Source organism: Drosophila takahashii, chromosome 3L (genome assembly GCF_030179915.1).
Source record: "Drosophila takahashii strain IR98-3 E-12201 chromosome 3L, DtakHiC1v2, whole genome shotgun sequence".
NCBI classification, from domain to species: domain Eukaryota; kingdom Metazoa; phylum Arthropoda; class Insecta; order Diptera; family Drosophilidae; genus Drosophila; species Drosophila takahashii.
Window position 1 is genome coordinate 9,360,808 of NC_091680.1, and position 20,165 is coordinate 9,380,972.

At 39.3% G+C, this 20,165-nt stretch overlaps 3 protein-coding genes and 1 long non-coding RNA gene across 5 annotated transcripts; 2 read left to right on the forward strand and 2 right to left on the reverse strand.

Moving 5' to 3' along the window:
• The first annotated feature begins 11,861 nt into the window (after window positions 1-11,861).
• Window positions 11,862-12,454, forward strand: LOC108059168 (uncharacterized). 2 transcript variants are annotated; one of them, XR_011418559.1, is made up of 3 exons: window positions 11,862-12,072; window positions 12,130-12,255; window positions 12,330-12,454. It is a non-coding gene; the product is annotated as an uncharacterized lncRNA (long non-coding RNA). The 2 variants fall into 2 exon arrangements; XR_001770008.3 differs by having other exon boundaries at window positions 11,863-12,072; window positions 12,130-12,264.
• A 1,334-nt stretch (window positions 12,455-13,788) lies between these two features.
• On the forward strand, window positions 13,789-15,733 carry RNaseX25 (Ribonuclease X25). The gene is made up of 2 exons (XM_017144429.3): window positions 13,789-13,948; window positions 14,136-15,733. The coding sequence occupies exons 1-2, from the start codon at window positions 13,875-13,877 to the stop codon at window positions 15,043-15,045; spliced, it is 984 nt and encodes a 327-aa protein (XP_016999918.2). The 5' UTR covers window positions 13,789-13,874; the 3' UTR covers window positions 15,046-15,733.
• LOC108059254 (UBX domain-containing protein 4) lies at window positions 15,719-18,797 on the reverse strand. The gene is made up of 6 exons (XM_017144428.3): window positions 18,630-18,797; window positions 18,424-18,558; window positions 18,102-18,359; window positions 16,914-17,452; window positions 16,212-16,843; window positions 15,719-16,149 (listed from the first exon to the last, which is right to left on the reverse strand). Exons 1-6 carry the CDS (start codon window positions 18,709-18,711, stop codon window positions 15,825-15,827), a joined length of 1,971 nt encoding a protein of 656 aa, XP_016999917.2. The 5' UTR covers window positions 18,712-18,797; the 3' UTR covers window positions 15,719-15,824.
• Window positions 18,798-19,318: 521 nt separating this feature from the next.
• On the reverse strand, window positions 19,319-20,095 carry HP4 (Heterochromatin protein 4). Its single transcript, XM_017144250.3, has 2 exons — window positions 19,705-20,095; window positions 19,319-19,616 (listed from the first exon to the last, which is right to left on the reverse strand). Exons 1-2 carry the CDS (start codon window positions 19,985-19,987, stop codon window positions 19,600-19,602), a joined length of 300 nt encoding a protein of 99 aa, XP_016999739.1. The 5' UTR covers window positions 19,988-20,095; the 3' UTR covers window positions 19,319-19,599.
• Between the last annotated feature and the right edge of the window lie 70 nt (window positions 20,096-20,165).

The window sequence follows — 20,165 nt, forward strand, 5'->3', positions numbered from 1 at the left end:
GGAGGAGATGCGAAAATGGGTGGATTGATTGTGCTTTTTTCGATTTGGTGGCCGAAGGAATTGAATGGGTCTATTGTAAGAGCTGTTAATGGAATATTATATGGAAATACGGTACTTAAAACGATTATTATTTTCAGGAAGATTTTAGAAATAGATATTTGTAATATTTAATTAGTGAACTAATGAGTATTAATCTTGGGGATTTTTAAAAATAATTATAAAAAAATGCAAGGTAGTTAAAATTTCATAACAATGGAATATATTTTAGGAGAAAAAAATTAATCTATAAAAACTTATTATTATTATTATTGCCTTTTTAGTAAAGTTAACTTTAGCTTGATAGAAAAATGAAGCATATATAAATCGCACTTAAACTGATATAATCTGGAGCCATAAAAATAAAAGTTTCTTCAAACTTTTATATTCAATTCAAACCCCTGTCATTTCCCTCCCCTCCAAACTCTTGTCCTCTATGTTCACATAATCTCCCATAATGTAGCTGAAATTCCTATTGAGCACAAAGGAGAAATGTAGAAAGAGAAACTTTTTGCCATTTGGAAACTTTTATGCAGGCAAACAAAGCTTAGAAAGTGGCGTTTTTTCCGCCGGGAGGAGCACCACCTCGTTCAATGGCCTTTGCTCCCTTTACTTAATCTCATCTAATAAATGGCTTCGCCTCCTGTCTCGTAAATCACTTAACAATTTGCGAACAAAAAACGTAAGTGAAATGCGTGCCAAGGTTCCCCGATTTTCCAGCTTTTTTACATGGCCATGCATAAGTGGCCCAAAATCGCATTCATATGAGGCAACCCCTCCCTGATTTCCTTCAAGGAGGGGCAGCTTTTTTGTGCGACCTGCCATTTGATTTATTTATTGTTGGTTTATGCGTGATCTTGCCTCAAATTAGCATTTATCATTTCGATTGGCTCCACCCAAGCAGTCGGGAAAAGCTATTTCTCCGCCAAGTACTTATGGAAAGCAGCCATCGATGAAAAAAAAACGCACGAAAAGCAGGAGCTTTACACGAAATTGTTTTAACAAGTGTAGCGTGATTTTTCAAATTGTATATCAAGTCTGGTTTCCCTTCAAGCCCGAGTGATTGATTGCGATTATGCAAATGAGAAATGCTTTAAAGGGAGTAATTTCGGCAATGAAGGGCATCAAAGGGTAGCCTCAGCCATTTATTTTATGGCCATTATCACACAATAAATTTGATATGAGCCTGGGAAGCCAACCTAAATCCCAGGCTATCCACGCTTATCGGCAGATAATCCCCGCACGGGAAACAGTAGCCATATGTACATATATAGAAGTCCTCCCCTCATTTCCCCCACTAATCACCTCCTCCTTCAGTTGGATCCAATCAATACCCATTCCCTTTCGGCGGCAATTTGGGGGTCCAATGTCACTAATTGTGTGCAAATGGCGTTTGTGCCTTGCATTTTGGGCCCTGCATATAAATGGCCTAATCCGAGGTGCTGCACAGAGGCGGCGGTTCCAAAAGGGGGTAGAAATTGAGGAAAAGGATTGAGGTTATAATGAAACTTTTACCTTTTAAAAAGAGAGTTTTATTTAGAATGCTATTTAAAAATATTTTTTTAATCTAACTAATTTTTTACCGAATTTGATTTTGGTATAATATTTCATTTATAAAGAAATTTTGTTTTAATTTTGTTGGAAAACTTTAAAGATTTGGGAAAGTGATAATATAAATTATGCAATAAATAAATATTTATAAAATATTGCAAAATATTATTTAAAGTTAATCTGAATATTAATTATGTTTTTGCCTTATAAACCCCTTCCCGTTCACCACACCCACTAACTCTGAAAGGCTAACCTATGTACGAGTCAGGCAATAATAGCCTCCCAAATAAATGATAATATCCAATAATACAACAGACACACAAACATTTTCCTAGAGCCCGCAGAGACCATAAAAAACGGGGAGACTTCCGTGGCGATTAATCGCAGAGTTAATAATATTAATAATATTTTTAGTACAATAATTTTATTTAATTTGTTTATTTATCTAGGCTAAGCGCATTCGCTGTTTTTATGACACATTCCAGCCAATAAACACATTTGTTTGGTTAATGAAGTCGATAAGACTACCGTCCCCATAAAGATACAGATACGGTAGCCCATAAATCCATAATACCACCGAGAAGGCGGGGAGAGTGAGTCGCCTAAGATTTACGATCCTCGTCCATATCAACGACAGCTTTAATTGAAAGCAAAGCGAATAATTTTCAATCAGCCAAATCAGGAAAACCCTAAATAAAAAAAGTGGAAAATAAATACCCAGCAGAAACCGAGAGAGAGGAGAAGATAAGGTCCACCTCCGAACGATTGCCGGGGGAGATTGGGGGAATCAGACCTGGACCAGGCACGGATATATTTGTATTGATTTTACAATTATGCACACAAACAAGCCAAGAGGAAACAACAGCCAGGGGCACGTTCGTCATTTGACTTTCCGTCATGTTGACTCTCTGTTTAGATTTTCAATTAAATTTGTTGACTCGGAGCGGAGTTCGGGAGCCCGCGCCAGCCGGGTCGTATACGTAATATAAATTGATTATTTCAATTTATTTAAGGCGCAAACCGATAGCATTTAATTAAAAACTCATCTGAGCAAACAGCGGAGAGGCACCCCGAGGAACCAAAGACGACGACGACGACACGACTCATTACAGGCTCAAGTACCAGGGCCCGGGAATCGAGAAATGCTCACTGCAATACCGAACCGAACCGATAAGATGATATGTGGCCACGGCTATGTCAGTACATACCTATATCTACGGCTGGGGCTCAGGCTCCCAGTGCAGCTTTATCAGACCTTTACATCTGTTTATAATTGAAAATGCAGCTACTGTGTCGCCGTTGGCATCGGGAAAATGTGACACGAAAATTGACGCCTATAGTCTGTCATTAGTGTCAACAGACTCAGAAGCCCACGGTGAAGCCCAAACAACTATCGGCTTAACCCATGTGGAACTGGAAAATGGCTTTTATAAATATTCCAAACACCTTCTGAAATTTTAACAGGATAGGAATACTAATTGCAAAATATATTTATTTAAATATTTTATTAAATCATGTTAATAACACAGTAAACTTTAGTAATTTCATAAAATTTTAAAACAGTTTTTTTATCCCTAACAGTAATCTAAAATATATAAAAAAATAATGCTCTTTAAATCTAACCTTTTACCTCAGTGGGTTAATTTGAACATCAGACTAGTCCAGTTTAAAAGGTAAACACAAGCTCTCAACTCCGATAAAAGCTGAAAAAATCATTGGAAAGCCTCCAACAACACAAACCACCACATATGCCTCTATCAAGTTTAAATAGTCAATAGCAAAACAATAAATTCTTCAACTGCAGTTCAGATCGGTTATAGATGGATAGTTGAGAGCGTGGGCAGGTAAGTGGGAGATAGAGGTTGCCATAAGGGGAACTTTCAGGCCTTTGTTGACTTTTTCATATTTCTTAATGATGACATTTTAATTATTAGTAAAGTGCTTTCAACAGCTGATAAGATATCGGGCACTGGATATTTATGATTGACTCGCTATGACTTTGAGCCACCTTCTCTGACGTTCTGCCAAAGAACGAAGTTCAAGTTGATAGGGATTGAGGAGAATCCGGGGGAGTTGGGAGAAAGGTGATAAAGGAGCTGCAAAGGGGAGGCATAAAGGGGTACAAACAACAGTAGCAGTAGCAGCTGTGTGGGCATTGATTGATAATAAAATGCAAGAAGCTAACTTAAGGCAGTAGTTTCCAATAGAGCAATATAAACAAAGCACGATTGTTGGTACAACGAAGAGATATATTTTTACCCAAGAGATGGGAAAAATAAATTGAGGGATACTTTTTTTTATCATAAAATAATAAGATTTATGGTAACGAAATATTACAAAAATTTAATAAGAAACATTTAGAATGAATTTATCATTTAAAAAAGTATTTTTTGTTTAAATGATCATATTTTAGTTTAAGGAAACTTATTAGCCTTTTTAACGAATTACATTTTTTAACAAATCTTTAACAGCTATTAAATTGAATTATTTCAAATTACTTCTACAAGAAGCGTAGTAAAAAATCACAAAAAAAACCCCAACGAATCCCCTATCATATAAGTCACTTAAAAGATAAGAACCTTTCCCACATCATGATAATCCACATATTAACCTTCAGACCATCAAAACTACTAATCAAATCGTAATCAAAGAGCTCCCAGGGAGATTAAACCACTATTCATCCGACTTATCAATTAAAACCCAAGTCTCGTGATAAGAAATCCCCCCGAAAGTGTCAATCCGCCCTGAGGTGATTTCCCAATCCCCCGCATTCCGATCAATCAAGCAATTCTCAGCGATTTCATAATTCACTTGGCCAACTACAGGCAAATATTTAGACATCATTAGCTTATCTAGTCGGGGTCCAACACTTTCAGTTGAGATTAGCTCACCTCCGACGTCCCCGTCCCCCGAACTCCGAGCGAACTCAATCAATTTAATGCCTCTCAACAGGTCACTTATCATAGAACTCCGGGCCCTCTGCAAACATGCCTGCAGTTGCAATTTATTGTTTGCCCATCGGAGAACATCAAATACTCGATATTCCAAGACCAAGTCACGTACTTTCTCACTTTCCCGAGGCGGGAGAAAGGCGGTGAGAGTGGCCCTCTCGTATCAGAGTCACAATTAGAATTATGAAGTCAACTCCTAGTTAGCTGGTGATTAAAAGACAACAAATGCAACGACGCCAACTGACTCACAAGTCGACCGCAAAACTCTGGGAGTCCAAACACTCCTAGAAGTCCTTACACTTGGAAAATACCACAAAGTTTGGACTAAAAATAGAATATATAAGTAACATAGAAATAAAAAAATTAATTATAAGCAAATAACATTTTCTTTGAAAGTAAGAAACAGATTTTTATTTTTAGATAAATTATATTGCTTTTAATTATTATAATTTATTTCGATCTTTAAAAAGAAAGTCCTTCAATAATAGAGCATTATTCAAGATGCAATATACATTTGGATACAACGATTTAAAGGAGAGTGTAAAGGTCAGACTTCTTATCTGAAACAATAAAAAAACCAAAAATAAATACAACAAAAATAAAAAATGTTAGTTATTCAATAAAAATGCTGAGATAAGTATTTACTTACAGAAAACATGCTTTTCTATCTTTGTTAATTTTAGTTTTAAAAATTCAAGTCTGAAGAAATCTATGGAAATATGTTAACGAAAGTCAATAGACTTTTTCGAGTGCACCTTCGTCATCCTACTGTTTCGCATTCAACCTCAGGGTGGATTGCAATTTATCCGCACGCAAATTTGCCAAAACTGAGAAGGATTGGGAGTGCGAAGAGTCAAGTTGGTCTGTTGCTGTTTGGCTGGGCAAACAATTTGGTGTCATAGCTCCCATGATCTTGGCATTTTCGGGGCTCTCAAACTGCATACTCTGATTTTGATTTGGATTGAGAATCTGGTTTTCGTCCCCAGTCTTGTTAGCTTAGCCATGTGTGGGAATGGGAAACGGTAGATGGAAAATGGAAAATGGAAAATGCCATTCGTGCATGAAGTTTTCGGCTTGGCTATGGTTATGAAATTTCAAATTTTCTTGACATTTGTTGGCTACAATTTGCGTATGTGCCTAACGAAGCATATATTTCTCGGAGACAATCGGAACCGCAAATTTGTGTATGATTTTTGCTACAGTAAGGAAAATCGTACCAATTGCAGTCGAAAAGTGTTGCCCGCTTTTAGGGGCTGCGAGTGTCCTGCAAATATTTATACAAATAAAAGACACGAAAGCAATTTCAACATGGAAATCCAGCAAATAAATACAAATTGCCTCTGGGGGCTGGCCACGCCCCCTCTCTGGGACTGACTTATGGAACTTTTATAAATGGCCAAACGGCCACAAAGCCACTGAACTGGAAATTTGTTCAATTTTTGTTTACACAGCCCAAGGAGAAGGCCTGAAAAGCCAGAAAAAATAAAAACAATAAACATGGATATATACAAAAACAAAGCAAATATATAGAGATTTCTATGTAGATACTTTTGTGTCCGCCTGACCATTGTTTCATTTAATTTTTGGTTATCTGGCAATTTTTCACTTCATTAAACTTCTGGCTCCTACGGATTTGTCCTATCAATTTACTAAGTCCTAAGAAACGAACAAAAAAGGGTTAGGCAAAGAAAGTTGTTGTTAGGTCTTTGAATTTAGAGGGTTGATTGGATCAAAAGGATTGAAGGTACACGGAAAAGAATTCTACAATATGAATTCCAATTTCGTTCTATTAAAAAAGAAAGAACATTTAAAAGACATAACAAATTATTGAAATCACCAAAACGGTGCCATTTTTTTTTTTGGTACTATATTATGATAGACAATAAGAAATTACAAACCGTCTTTTATAAACCTCAAGAAGTGTTTCAATGACTTACAGATTTCTAGGATAATTTTAATTTGATGTTATACTGGCCTAAATTTTTCCTTGTGCAGCCAAAAGGCAAACAAAAAAACAAATAGATTTGTAATGCTCTGGGTTAAGGATTCGGGGTTCAGGGTTCATGTCAAATCAATGTCAGAGCCTCCTTACGCAATTTGCTTACATGATGTCAGCAATTTCTTGGGCCCCACAATAAACATCTTGGGATATATATTTTGAGTGCAATTGTTTATTTGCATACGCACACACATAAACACGCACACTTGACAAATTCTAACAAATCTGTAAAAATTTGTCTTCTGTCAAGTTGAAATTACTCAACGAAAGAGGAGAGGAGAATAAGGACACACTCGCAGACATGCTTAGCATACTTAAAGGACGTGGATCGGGGGTCGGAATGTGTTATATCATGGGCTCGTTAAGCGCCAAGCAAAACAAATCATAATCTCCGAGTCCTTCAAAGTGTTTTTTCGTTTCTGGTTCTTGAAATATGACAACGCGTGCCATTTTACTGTTTACACACATTCCGAATTGCCTCCTTACGGTCGTAAGGATACTTTTCTTTATAGCCCCCCTCCCGAGTTCCAAAATACACCCCTCCATTTCTCATCGTCTTATGTGAAGCTGCTCCCTGGAGCATATGAAAGGGAATCCTTACGCATGTGTGGGACTGCGATTTGCTTGTTTGAACAACTTCTTGGAACTTGACAAATCTACATTAATATTTTGACATAAGCTGAATAAATTCTTAAGAGTTTTATCCCTTTAGTTCTAAAACTTTTAGTAGAAAAAATACAAAAATGTTCTGAGATATAAATATATTTAATCTACAAATTCAAATCCAGCACCTAATTTTTTTTGTCCCTCTTCCCGTTCTAAATCTAAAAACATGTTTGCTTATTCTAAACATATCCCCAATCATCCATAATTTGATCACGTTTGCGGCTGTCATGGATATTTTTACATATTCCATGTAAATCAATTCATCCTCCATTTTTTTCTCTATCGTCCAAAACACGCACCGCAAATTTTTTGCTTTGGTGGTCGTTGGGGCTTATTGATGTGTAATAAACCCAATTGCATTTGTTTTGAATATATAAATAAATCATAAAAAAGAACAAAGGTTACGCCATTTTTTGTTAGATGATTGTTTTGTTGCTCCCTCTTCCGTTTCCGCTTTGTTGCTGCTTTTATTTCGTTTCCGCTCGCTTTTCTTTTTTTTTTTTGCGTTGAAGAACGTGCGTGGCATACTAATATGGACTAAATGTCGGGAGGAGAGAAGAAGGAAATGGGCTGGGGAAAAATAGATACGGGTCCTATCCGAAAATCCTGCCCCTTGGCTTCGCATACATTTGATTAATCAAACAAAAAGTGTTGAAAATGTTATTTTGCCAGCCTTGCAAATGGCGCATTTGGATTTTTATGTGCCACACTGATTTTTACGATATACACACACACTCATCACAAAAAGCCACAAATTGGGCTGTCTCGGCCTAAATGTAGCCATAAACTTGTCAGGATAAACATTTACAAATCATAAAACCTACCCCGAACCCAAAATTTCAATACGTTCAATCAGCCATGAAATTTGCGATGATTTCTGGACCCATTTTTATGCTTGAGAACAAGTCAAAGTGGAGTAAAAGTGTCGGCGCAATTGCTCATTAAGCATGCCAAGTGCACAGTGCGCGTCATAAATCTATAGACCAGTCCGAGCAATTAGTCAAAGGATGGACTGGGATGGGAGACAAATTACAGGGAAGGCTAAAGGAAAAGCCTCTGACTTTGCAGGGAAATTATAAAAAAGGAGAGGGGTAAGCTGAAAGAAAAAGCTTCCAAACCGCTTTCCCAGCAGCTTCATTAAGGCACATGTGTGTGAGTAAGAGTGGTTACACTGGAAAAAAAACATACTTAATTTATTTACTTTTACTACAAAATAATAACAGATTTATTTAAATTGGTTTAATATTATTTTATAGTAGGTAGACAAAATTGTATTTAAAAAAACTGTTCGGAAAAATTGAAGAGGGTACCAAATTGATAAATATATATTCTGGAAAACTGATTACCATTAGCTAGTTTAACGACTTACTAAAAGATCTAAATAAATCGATTTTTAGTATTATTTCCTAATTCTCATAATTCTTTTAGATAGACCTGAGAAACCTTTTGTTTTCTGTGTAAAGGAGACTGAGTGGATCGGAAGCCGGAGCCATAACGACGACTCAACTGGCAGTTTGTCATTTAACATTTGGCAAACGTATTAAAACACCCCATCATTGCCTTAATTAAGAGCCATAAAAGCACATTTACTTATTGTTCGACTCTGTCTCTGTTTCTGTCTCAGTCTCTTTTTCCGTTTTCCATCTCTCTCTACAGCTTTTTCCGCGTCTCATGGCACGTCTTTGTGCTTATTTATCCCGGGGATCCCTTCAGTATAACACCCATACATCCCACTACTTTGCTGGGAAAACCCAACCCACTCTACCATACACTTTACCATCCTCCCAACGTCCATTTGTCGTGCTTAATTCATGGCTAAAGTTGGAATTAAGTGAATTTTACGTTCATTAACGTGCGAGGGTTGTGCTCTACGTGTGTGCGTGAGTGGGTGGTTGGGTGGTTGGGTGGTTGGGTGGCTTTGGGAGCCATGTTTAATGGCCGGTGGGTGGAATGTGGACTCAGTGGGCTGGGGATGGTTCAAATGGTAAATGGTGGTGGACTGTTGCTGATGGCGGCTACAGAATAGGTGGATAGGTGGAGGTTAAGCGGGCTTTTTGCGCCTCAGACAGTGTTGATAATTAGCCGAGCGTCTAATGCTGCACTAATAACGTAAATTTGTGGCACAGTTAACGGCCGGGATCGCAGGGGTTAGGACGAAGGTAAAATTGTACGACCCGAGGTGGCAAATCAATGTCTAGTTTGGCTCGCCACAAATTTAGCGGACAGTCGATTAACTAAGCTACGATTTATTACTTTTATTTGCTATATGTTCAGTATTAGATAAAGAAAATAAAATAGCGATTTCACTGCTGATGATTGTAGTTGGCTACTACATGAAACATGCATGTACAGTGAAGCCTCTTCGCTTCTTTTTGTGTGTTGGCATAATGCCGACGTCTTGGACTTCTTGAAGTCTAAGCAGGCATGACCTCGAGTTTGCTAAAAACTTCTCTATAAAATATTTTTAGTTATATTAAGAGTATTTTTATACACAGTATATTTTGCGGACTCTAAAATATGGATATGATAACTATCAAAATGCAAACTAAATCATTTTCCTAAAGATTATTATATTTCAAAAATACTTTAGTGTAGTAAACAAACAAAATAGAAAATATAATAATAACCTAAATTAAATCTTAAAAATGGAACAATTTCCGCCACAAACGACTGCTACTAATTGGACTCACACAACTTTCGACTACCGAACTACACATGTGAAAAGTTTGCGAATGTCCTCGAAAACTTTCAAGTCCAGAGCTATCACAACCGACTAACTAGCCCGAAATGTTGACCACTATCACACACACACACACAAAAAGTGGAAATCTTTTGCCGAAAAGGACTAAAATGTGCCGCAATGCTGCGAATCGCCTGTTAATTAGTCTCACTTAGAAAATAAACTGCAGTAATTAAGAGCAGAGCGAGGCAAATAAAAAACCGGCAGTGGAAAATTCCCCCAGGCAGCCAACGCCCCGAAAAACTAGTTGAAGTTTTCCCCGACAGTTCCATTTCCCATTTCTACCCCCACCGGAGTGAGCATTTTAATTTCAACGCTAGAATTCTAATTAACAAACAAATCCGGCAGAATACACAGCAGTCGAGAGTAAAAAATACCCCAAGGAAATGGGGGAGTTGGAAAAGCTGCAGAAATGACAGCAAAAAAGTATGCTACATAAAAAAGGGAGAGAAAAGGAGGAAAGTAGGAGGAAAAACCCTGTGAGCCATGATCTCCCAATTTAATATTATAATTGCTACAATTATCATTCTCATGCCATTTACACAGCAATTGCACAAAAACAACCAACAAAGGAGCGCCGGAAAAAGAGAAGTGAAAAATAAACGGGGAGGGTGAAAAGCGGATCCGGATATGTACGCCAAATTGAAGCAATTACCGGGAGTCCCCCGTCGGAAAACTCTATATAAAGCCAAGCCTAGACTCCTCCCACAAAAGTGAAGCTCTCTCTCTCTCTCGCTTGCGCAGGCGCCAAAAGAAAGAAGGAAGGGGAAAGTGGAAAGAAAGAGAGGGAGAAAAAGAGAGATGGCTTCTTCCAAAAATAAAAGAATGTCTTAAGGGGAATTCCCCCCATTCCTCCGACTCTGATGATGATGATGGCGTTGATTATGTAGAAAAAAAATTCCAAAAATGGGCGAATAAAAAGTTAGGAAGTGGGAACATTTTTAAAAATTTATTACCCTCCCGAAAGAAAGTTATTTCAAAAGAAAGTGAAAACAATTTTCCCGCACCGAAGGCCACTTCTTATTAAGCCCACGGTCTCTATCTAAAAAACAACATTAATTGATTGTACATCGAGGATAATTGTTAAGTTTTTGGGGAGGAGGGCGCTGAAATTGATTACAAAATGTTTTTGCAGCTGTTATTATTAAATTAATTTGTCATCAAACAAAAGTCCCCACTCACAAATCTGCATAAAAGCTCGCTATCCAAGTTCGGGCTTACAGAAACATGACACGAAAATAATCACAAATGTTGTTGATAAAATCCCCAGACATGAGCGGGAATTTGTTTGAATATGGTGCACAAAAAGCGACAGAATGGGGGGTTATAGATTAGAAGTTCGTTCGTCATGTAAATGAGTTTTATCGCTCGGAATCTAACTAATTGAATTTGATAAATTGATAAAATATGGAAGCTATACCAGTTGGTTAAAGCTATTCGGTGCTCTAGAAAATGTCCCTTTAATAAAAATAATCAATTGTATTAGTAGTATTTATTCTAATACATTTTGGAATACACTTTATACTCATTGCTGTGAATGGTTGTTTAACTTACAACAGATTAGTTAAATCAGACAAAAAATCTATTTTAAAATCTTTAAAAATTCTTGTTTATGAAAATATATTAATATATTAAGCCGGATATGCAAATCTCTTTTGATATGGCTTAAACCTTCCTAGCCCAATTAATACCCCTTACAATTATGGAGCATTAAGTGTGACAGTTTTACCCCACTTGTCCGGAATTCCGACAGCTGGCCCACTTAACCACTCACCATATCATACGTTCCACTCCCCGAAAGTAAACCCACCCCCAAAAAAAAGGGGGATCATCAAAGGTGCAAAGTACAGTTAAGCAATAATCAATTGCTTAGCAATTGTTGTCATGTGCGATTCGAGCTTGTCATTCGATTTGTTGCTGCTCTAGTCATTGGGTTTTCAACAGAAGTCAACACCAGAACAGATAAAAGGCAACAGCAACATTGCAATGTGTAATTATCGTTGTCACTAATTAAAGTTGGATGACTAAAAAAGAAAACAGAACCACACCATTCCGAATCTTATCATGGGTGGCCAGGGGATTTTCAAGACACAGACTCGGTGGAAAGCCGAAGCAGACAACCTGGCGAAGTATATTTCATAAATCCTAATCAGCCGAAACCATTCTTTCTATTTTTTCTATTTCAGCTAGCGATAAGTCTGCGGAATTTATTAACCAACTTGGGTCTCGTTTTGGTTCTTGGGCCGTAAAGTCAATAAGTGTCTAAAATTAATGAGTTTTATGGAGCCGCACCTGAAAACATTTGACCTCAAGTACATAAGGTTGTTGCAAAGCTTATGATTGCTTTTAAATTTAATATTTCTTTTTTTTCGTTTATTTTTTTTAGTCTTGATGCCCATTTTGGAAAGAATCTTGCTAGAATTTTCTGGAACTGGACTCTTTACACGTCTTTTTTTTCATAACGATCACTTCTGAAGTGGATTTCTTTGAAGCTTCTGAGGATGAGGATTCCTCCTGTAGCTCCATGGGCGAAGAATTCCTAGATTCTTTCTTCTTTTTAGTAACAGGTTCCATTGGATTTGTTTCTCTGTTCTTTCGGCTTGGGATTCGGTGAGCTCATCGAAACCCAGCCGAATTCCAAGCCGAAAGCTTAGAGAAATCGAATCCAATGGAGGCTGCAACTAAAAAGGAGATAGAATCCAGGAATTCTTCGCACATGGAGCCACTGGAGAAATCCTCATCCTTAAAAGTTTCGGATAAATACCCCTTAGAAATGACCATTGTAATGAAAAAAGAAGGAATTAAGAAAGTTTCTGCTTAAATAACTTATCCCAAATCCGTAAAAGATTTGAAAAGGATTCCCTAGCTGGAACTCGATAATTCCCCAACCGATTCAAAGAAAGAAAATGTCAAATGTCCAGTAGAAGTTTTTGGTGTTCCTGAATCAGAATCGAAATCCACACCAGGACTCGCAACAATCAACGAATCTGCAGCATCCGCACCCTGGCCGAGCATTCCACACCCGCATCCTGCAGGGCCAAGAAGAAATTTTCTCTGCCCAGATGCGTCCGAGGAGAAGAGCAAGAAGAAGCTAGAGAAAGTACCGCTTTTGTACTGTCTTTTGCTTCTTCTTGCTCTTCTTCTCGAGACGCATCTGCCTGCCGTAGAAAAGCCTCAAGATGAAGTGGATAGGACTCACCTATTCCCAGTCCCTCCGCCGCATCCTTTGAGGTGGCTAGACCACATCACGCCGCAACACCGTATATGAGGTTTCACCCAATCCTAACAATATGATGAAGCGATCGAAGGCTAAAAAGAAGCTTAATCCGGGACGCAGCACAATCTGTGAGGAAGCCCGAGCAGCCCGCCCAGGGAAGAGATGACCGATTCATCCTCGAAACGCCAGCAATCCGAATCCGGCAAGAATCCAGTCACTTCTGAGCAGTGTTATGATCCAGTTTTTTTTTTTATTTGAAGAATACATTAGCATAATTTGTATTATAAATATAAAATGAAGCTGTTCTTATTATATCTGCTATGATAATTTTTAATTTATTATTTTATAAAATCGACTAATCGATTTCAATGTAATGCTTTAATTGCTTCCTTTCTTTTTTTGCTTTCTATTTATTTGAATTTTTTTAAACGGTTTCTTTTTAACGGGTTTTCCACTATTTTCAATTTTTACAAGCAGTTTTTCCCTTTTTCGATTTTTACAAGCAGTTTTCCCCATTTTTTTCGATTTTTACAAGCAGTAAGTGCAAGAGCGGAAGAGCGAGCGTAAGAGAGCGTTAGAAAATGGAAAGAGTTTCACAAAGAGAGTCGACCAAGAGTTCACGGGATTTTTTAGGGGATAGGCAACATTTTCATCTGGCAACACTGACCGCATTATTATTATTATTATTCTACAACAATTTTATTCGACAACAAAATGCGGAGCCAGCGGTTTCTGTTGGTGGCCATTTTGGCCTGCCTTCTGGTGGCCATAAAGTCCACGCCCCTAAGGTGAGTTCAAGAGACGGAGAAAAGGTCCTATTGGAACCCAGTGGAATTCTGCCAACCAACCGTAATATTAATCCGGGAGTTGTACATATTCAGGTTCAAGGTTGACCCAGTAATCCACTTCTAACAACAAACAAAAGCCATTGCAAAATCAATACCATTACTCATGATCTCAAGTTTCCCATTGCAGCGACATATCGGATTCGAATGAATCAACTTCGGAGGATGAGAGACCACAGAACAATCGAGATGATGACGACGGTGAATTCGAGGGATTTCCAGTGAGTTTCAAGGATGACGACGAGGACCTGCCGGATTTGCGAGAGCTTTCGGTCCAGGATCACAGCTGGGATGTCCTGATTTTCACGCAGCAGTGGCCGGTGACCACATGCTATCATTGGCGCGAGAACAACCCGGACCAGGAGTGCACTTTGCCCCAGAAAAAGGAGTTCTGGACCATCCACGGCATCTGGCCCACAAAGCTCCACAAAATCGGTCCCAACTTCTGCAATAATTCGGCCAGCTTCAATCCGGATAAGCTAAATCCCATCGAGGATAGCTTGGAGACCTTTTGGCCCGACCTCAAGGGGGTGGACTCCACGGAATGGCTGTGGAAGCACGAGTGGCAGAAGCACGGAACCTGCGCCATGCTAATCGAGGAGCTGGACAACGAATTGAAGTACTTTGAGCAGGGACTCACCTGGCGGAAGGAGTACATCATGTCGCGGGTATTGGACGCCTCCGACATCCATCCCGATTCCAACAACACAGTGGCGGCCATCAATAATGCCATAGTCAAGGCTCTGGGCAAGAATCCCTCGATCCACTGCCTCTACGATGGCAAGCACGGCATCAGTTATCTGTCGGAGATTCGGATTTGCTTCAGCAAATCCCTGGAGCTCATCGATTGCGATGGTGTCCTGCAGGGCGATGCTGTGCCCGTCGGCGTTCCCGGTGGCACCATCATCACCAACTGCCATATTGGAAGCCTGGTTCATTATCCCAGCCTGGTGCCACCGCTGCAGAGGAAAAGCAATTGGAAGTTACCTCTGGTGAATGTCTACAAATTGCTGCAGTTCCTCATGTGGTTCACCCTGTAAGCAGGTGACAACTTTTTATCACCCTCGTTGGGATTTATTTTGAGGCGCGCCTTAGGAGGACTCTTCGTTAACTCCACTATTGTTTGATTCTTCCACTGATTTGATGTACTGAAGATTCGGAGCTTAACAATCATAAGCGAACAAAAACATTCGTTTTTAAATAGCTGCAAATCTAGTAAATTTTTAACAAAAGAGGTCATATTTTATATTATTATTGCTTTTAAAGGTCCACCATTTTAAATATTCACATTTGTTAGCAACATCTCTCTGGTTTTTACCCTATATTCAATAGTATTTCTTAACTTTTACAAAATGGGATATCAAAATCATTTTAAACCAAGCTTCTTCATCCAATTTCACCTTCATCTGTTTACTTTATTCTTGATTAAACAAAGTTTTCTCTTTGAAAGACAAAATATGTACTTTAAAATGCATACTGTGAATTTAATTAAATGAGTTATCAAAATGTATATCAAATTTTAATCATTTTTTAGCATAAGTCTTGTAAATTTTATTTTGATAAGCAGACATTATTTTTTTGACAAGTATTAAATCAAATTTAAATTGAATCTGCTTCACAAAACGAATGACTTCAGGCTGTTTTCTACCTTCCTGTATCACTTCCTAGGTCTAAGCTCACATTTGTTTAATTAAAACACATCGAATATATATATTTTGGAATATTGAATTGGTATAATTAAATTTAGCATAACAGGTTATTGCATAGGTTGATATCTAAACTGGTGTTAAACAGATTGCTGGAGAACGAAAGTATAGTTCTATTGCTGCTGCGTGGAGTTCCCATTGTAAGTGGCCTTGTCCTTATCTTTTTCGTCCTTCTTTGTATCCTGCAGTCTGCGAATGTTCGAATCGCCGTATTTAGGCGGCTGATATCCACCGGGTCGCTGTTGGAATTGCTGCGACTGGGTGTTATGCGCAGAAGGAGTACTTCCTGGTCCCGGTTGCGTTTGTGGAGTGGGTCTGTCTGCTGCCCCTCCGCCAGGAGTCGTCGTTGGCCTCGACGTCGAAGGCTCATCGTAGTCATTATAGCCTGGTGCCGGTGTTGGTCGCAGGGTGAACATATCCATGTTGCGACGGGCGGCTCTGAATAATCAAAAGACTGGTTTAAGTAAAGGCTTAGCTCTTAATAAAGTAGATAAACTTACGCGTCGCCCTGTTGAATTTCCACATTGGCCTGCTGTCCTGGCCACCGGATGTTGGCCATCAGCACGCTCAACTTCTGGGTAAGCGGTCGCAGTCCCATCTTGTGAATGTAGTCGAAAGCCTTGGCTGCCGGCGTGAGCATGGCCCAAATGACCGTGGCCAGCATGGTCATCAGAGAGCCACCGCTGCGCACCACACGATTCACTTGGTCCTTGGTCAGCACCAGCACCACCGCATTGGGCACTAGATTCAGCTCACTCAGGGTCTTGACCTCGTCCTCCGTTTGGAACTCCCGCCGGGGATAACTGGTGGCCAGGGTGAAGTCACGCACATCGCTCGCCGCCAACAGCTCGTTGCGCACATACACACGCACGGTGGCCAGCACCTCACCGGCGGGAAAGGATTTGGTGCGTTGTATGCCACCGGGCAGGCGGATCTGCAGCCTCGTCTCGTCCACAGAACTGACAGACGACTCGGTAGTGATGGCATTGGAGGCAGCGGTGGCCGAGTGGCTAGTGCTGTTCAAATCCGATGTGTTGAAACGTTGCGCCTGCTCCGCGCGATCAGCAGCGATCTGGGCGCGGATGCGCTCCCTGGCCTGCTGCTCCTGCTGACGCTCGCGGCGTATTTGTTCCTGGGAGAATAAAGAAAAGGTTGTTTATAAAGTAATATAAATATTTAAGAAGCATTAAAGAACTACCCACCTGCATATTCTTGAGTTCCTGCTCCTTGTTCTTTGCCTGCTGGGTCTGCGCCTCCCGTCCCTCCTTGCGTCGGCGCAGCTCGTTCTCCTTCTCGCGGCGCTTCTCCTCCTCCACACGCTCTCTGCGCTTCTCCTCCAGAAGGTTCCGGACCTCCGCCATCCTCTCCTCAGATTCAGTGATTCCCTGTCCCTCCGCCGGTCGCTGTATCGAAGCTGGAACAGCAGGTGTGAGCAATGGTACAGTTGGTATGAGATTAGTGGTGGCGAAATTCCGGGCAGCTGCCCCTGATGTCGATGCCGAACCCTCTACTTTGCTGGCTGCGGCTCGCTTTTCGGCTGCCAAGGCGGCTGGGGAAACTGTGGCGTTCTCCGCTTCTGAACTGGGGTTTCCTTCCAAGCTGGAGGTTGAGAGATCAGCAGGAATCGAGGCGAAACTGGCTGCTGCAGGGGAATTCGGAGGATTCGTTTTGGGTTCCTCCAACTCTTCAGTTGGTAAGTTTGAAATTGAAGTTGTCTCAGGTTCCTCGAATTTTTCTGGGGCTGAAATATAAGGAATTCTTTTAGTGATTGCCGGTTTAGTGGAAATTAACCTTTAAACTGAGTTTGAAACTTAAACTAATCACTGGTAGCAGAAACGATTCGATTCTTAAATAATATTTTAGTTTTGTTATGTAATATTTTTGACGTTAAGATTAACCGAAGTGTTTTTCTGTTACTGCTATTATGCAATAGTTTAAATTTTTAGAAATTTTTGAATATCCTAACGATAGCTTTTTATGAAAAAATATATAAATTAAATTTTGATACTATATTGAAATTTTCAGAAATTTTTAAATATCTTAACGATTGCTTTTTATGAAAATATATATAACTATAACTATGACACAATATTAAAATTTTTAGAAATGTTTGAATATCTTAACGATTGCTCTTTATAAAAATACATAAACATTTAACCATAATACAATATTAAAATTTTTAGAAATTTTTGATTATCTTAAAGATTGCTCTTTACGAAAATATATAAACATTTAACAATGATACAATATTGAAATTTTTAGAAATTTTTGAATATCTTAACGATTGCTCTTTACGAAAAAGTATATAAATTTAACCCGTTCTATAAACTAACTTAAATTGCAACTAGTCTTCATTTCGTTTCAAATTCCTAAAATCGACCTTTGACTACCTTGAACTGAATCCTCATTGCTCAAACTGTTCGAATCATCTGCGCCCGCGAAGCTCCTAACCGCATTAGGTTCCAGTGCCTCCACAAAGGAGGAGCTGCTGGCGGCTGCCTCGGCCTCCGTTCGCTTTCCCGCCAGGACCAGGACCTGGTCGATCTTATCCGAGAGCTCCTCCACGCTGGCCGTGATCCCAGTGGCTATGGCCAGAGGAGTGCCCGCCTTGCCAATGAAGAAGAGCGAGGGAACGGGCACGACTTTGTCTGGAAAACCAAAGAAAGGCCTTTAAGGATCTGGGATTAATTACTATCCCCTAGAGTTACCCACATAGCGACATGAACTGTCCGTAGGCGGAGCTATTTCCCTGGACTTTGATGGCCACAAAGTCGGAGGTTTCCAGGCGAGATCGCACCCGGCTGTCGTCCACGAATCGTTCCAGCTTTCGCGACATCTCATCCTGGCCTGGAAATCAGTGGAAATTTCACAAGAATGACGTGGTGAAAATTCGCAATGCAAATGGGCTGGCTAATTACCCTCTATGAAGACCACGAAGACGGCGTCCTTGGCCTTTGATTCCGCCACGGCCTCCGCAATGTTGCCCGTGTGCCAGTTCATGTTTAGGGACGGATTTTCGACTCGGTTCGGATACGGGTAATTTTGCCTTGCCTGTTTTTGTTATTCCAGAAATTTTTCTGCTGACAGCTGACTCCCGGGTATCGATAGATTTTAGTATCGATAGGTACTAAATAATTTAATTTTTTAATTTCAAAATAAATATTGATCACATTTTAAAACTTTTTTTTTTTATTTAACTATTTTTTGTATTTATTTTCATTGTTTACTTGTTCTATGGATTTGGTTAGCCTTTAAAACAATTATTCGATATCATTATTCGATTAAAATATAATACCGCTCTTTTTTAAATTCAAATTTTAAATTAATTCAGTGAGTTTGAGAAAAATCTCTTACTTGAAATCTTCTGTTTAAACTTTAAAATGGGAGAATGTTTAGTTTGAATTATATCCTATACAAATTAAAATATTTTGATAATAATGAATAAGATGACAAACTTTCTTTGTCATGAATTTTATAAAATAATATTAACTAAATAATAGCATATTAATCTCAAAAGGAGTTCGAATTTTTTATTATAAACTTATGTCGGTTTAAAATTGGACTTAAAACCAAATAACAAAATAGTATGAAAGAAAACCAAATATAATCATTTTCCAATATACCAATTTAATGTAATGAATCGAGTATCATTAGCATAGACGCAGATGCTATTCTTGTACATATTCTTTTAAAATATTCGTCAAGAAATAATTCATTTTTATTGGACATCTAGTTTATATGTTAAAAGAAATGAATGACTCTCTCCGGTTTAGAAAGAGTATGACTTTTGGATGTGTTCATCGATAGTATAGCTAGCCAGATAAGAGCAACGGAGCCAGGTTTCTTAGGTGTAGGTAGGTGATGGTTGGGACATGTCATGGTTTGCTCCTATTCGCTGGAGTTACCTGCAGAGATAATCATAAGTTAGAAGGATTCTTTAAGGCGGTTTTTTGAGAGGTGCTTGAGGAGATTTCGCAAGACCTTTGTTCTTACCCTCGTCGATATCGGAATTCATGATGGAACTGGCCGGGGTTACGGAAATCTCACTGCGCTCTACGTCCGGAAGACGGGCCACGCGTACAATGCATCTCTTGGGCTTCGGTTTTAACGGAAATGGACGAGAATTCGGGGTGTTTGAAGATTTGATGCGCTCGAGATTTACGCGACACTTTCGCACCTGGTACTCCACCTCTCGTTCCACGCTCCGCTCGCCCTGCACATTGAAGTACGGGTGCCGTGGGATCTTGACCACCATTTTCTTAGTCTTCGGCGACATGGTTTTGTCTGGGAAATCGGAAAACTCTCTTTCAAAGTCGCGAAAAGAAGTGAAGGCAATTTCTTGGACGCCAAATTCGCAGTGTTGCAAATCGTCTAAAGCGATGTTGAACTATCGACAGTGAAGACTATTCCAAAAGGCCAGGTGATCTAGCTATTTTCCAGCGAAGTCAAATTAT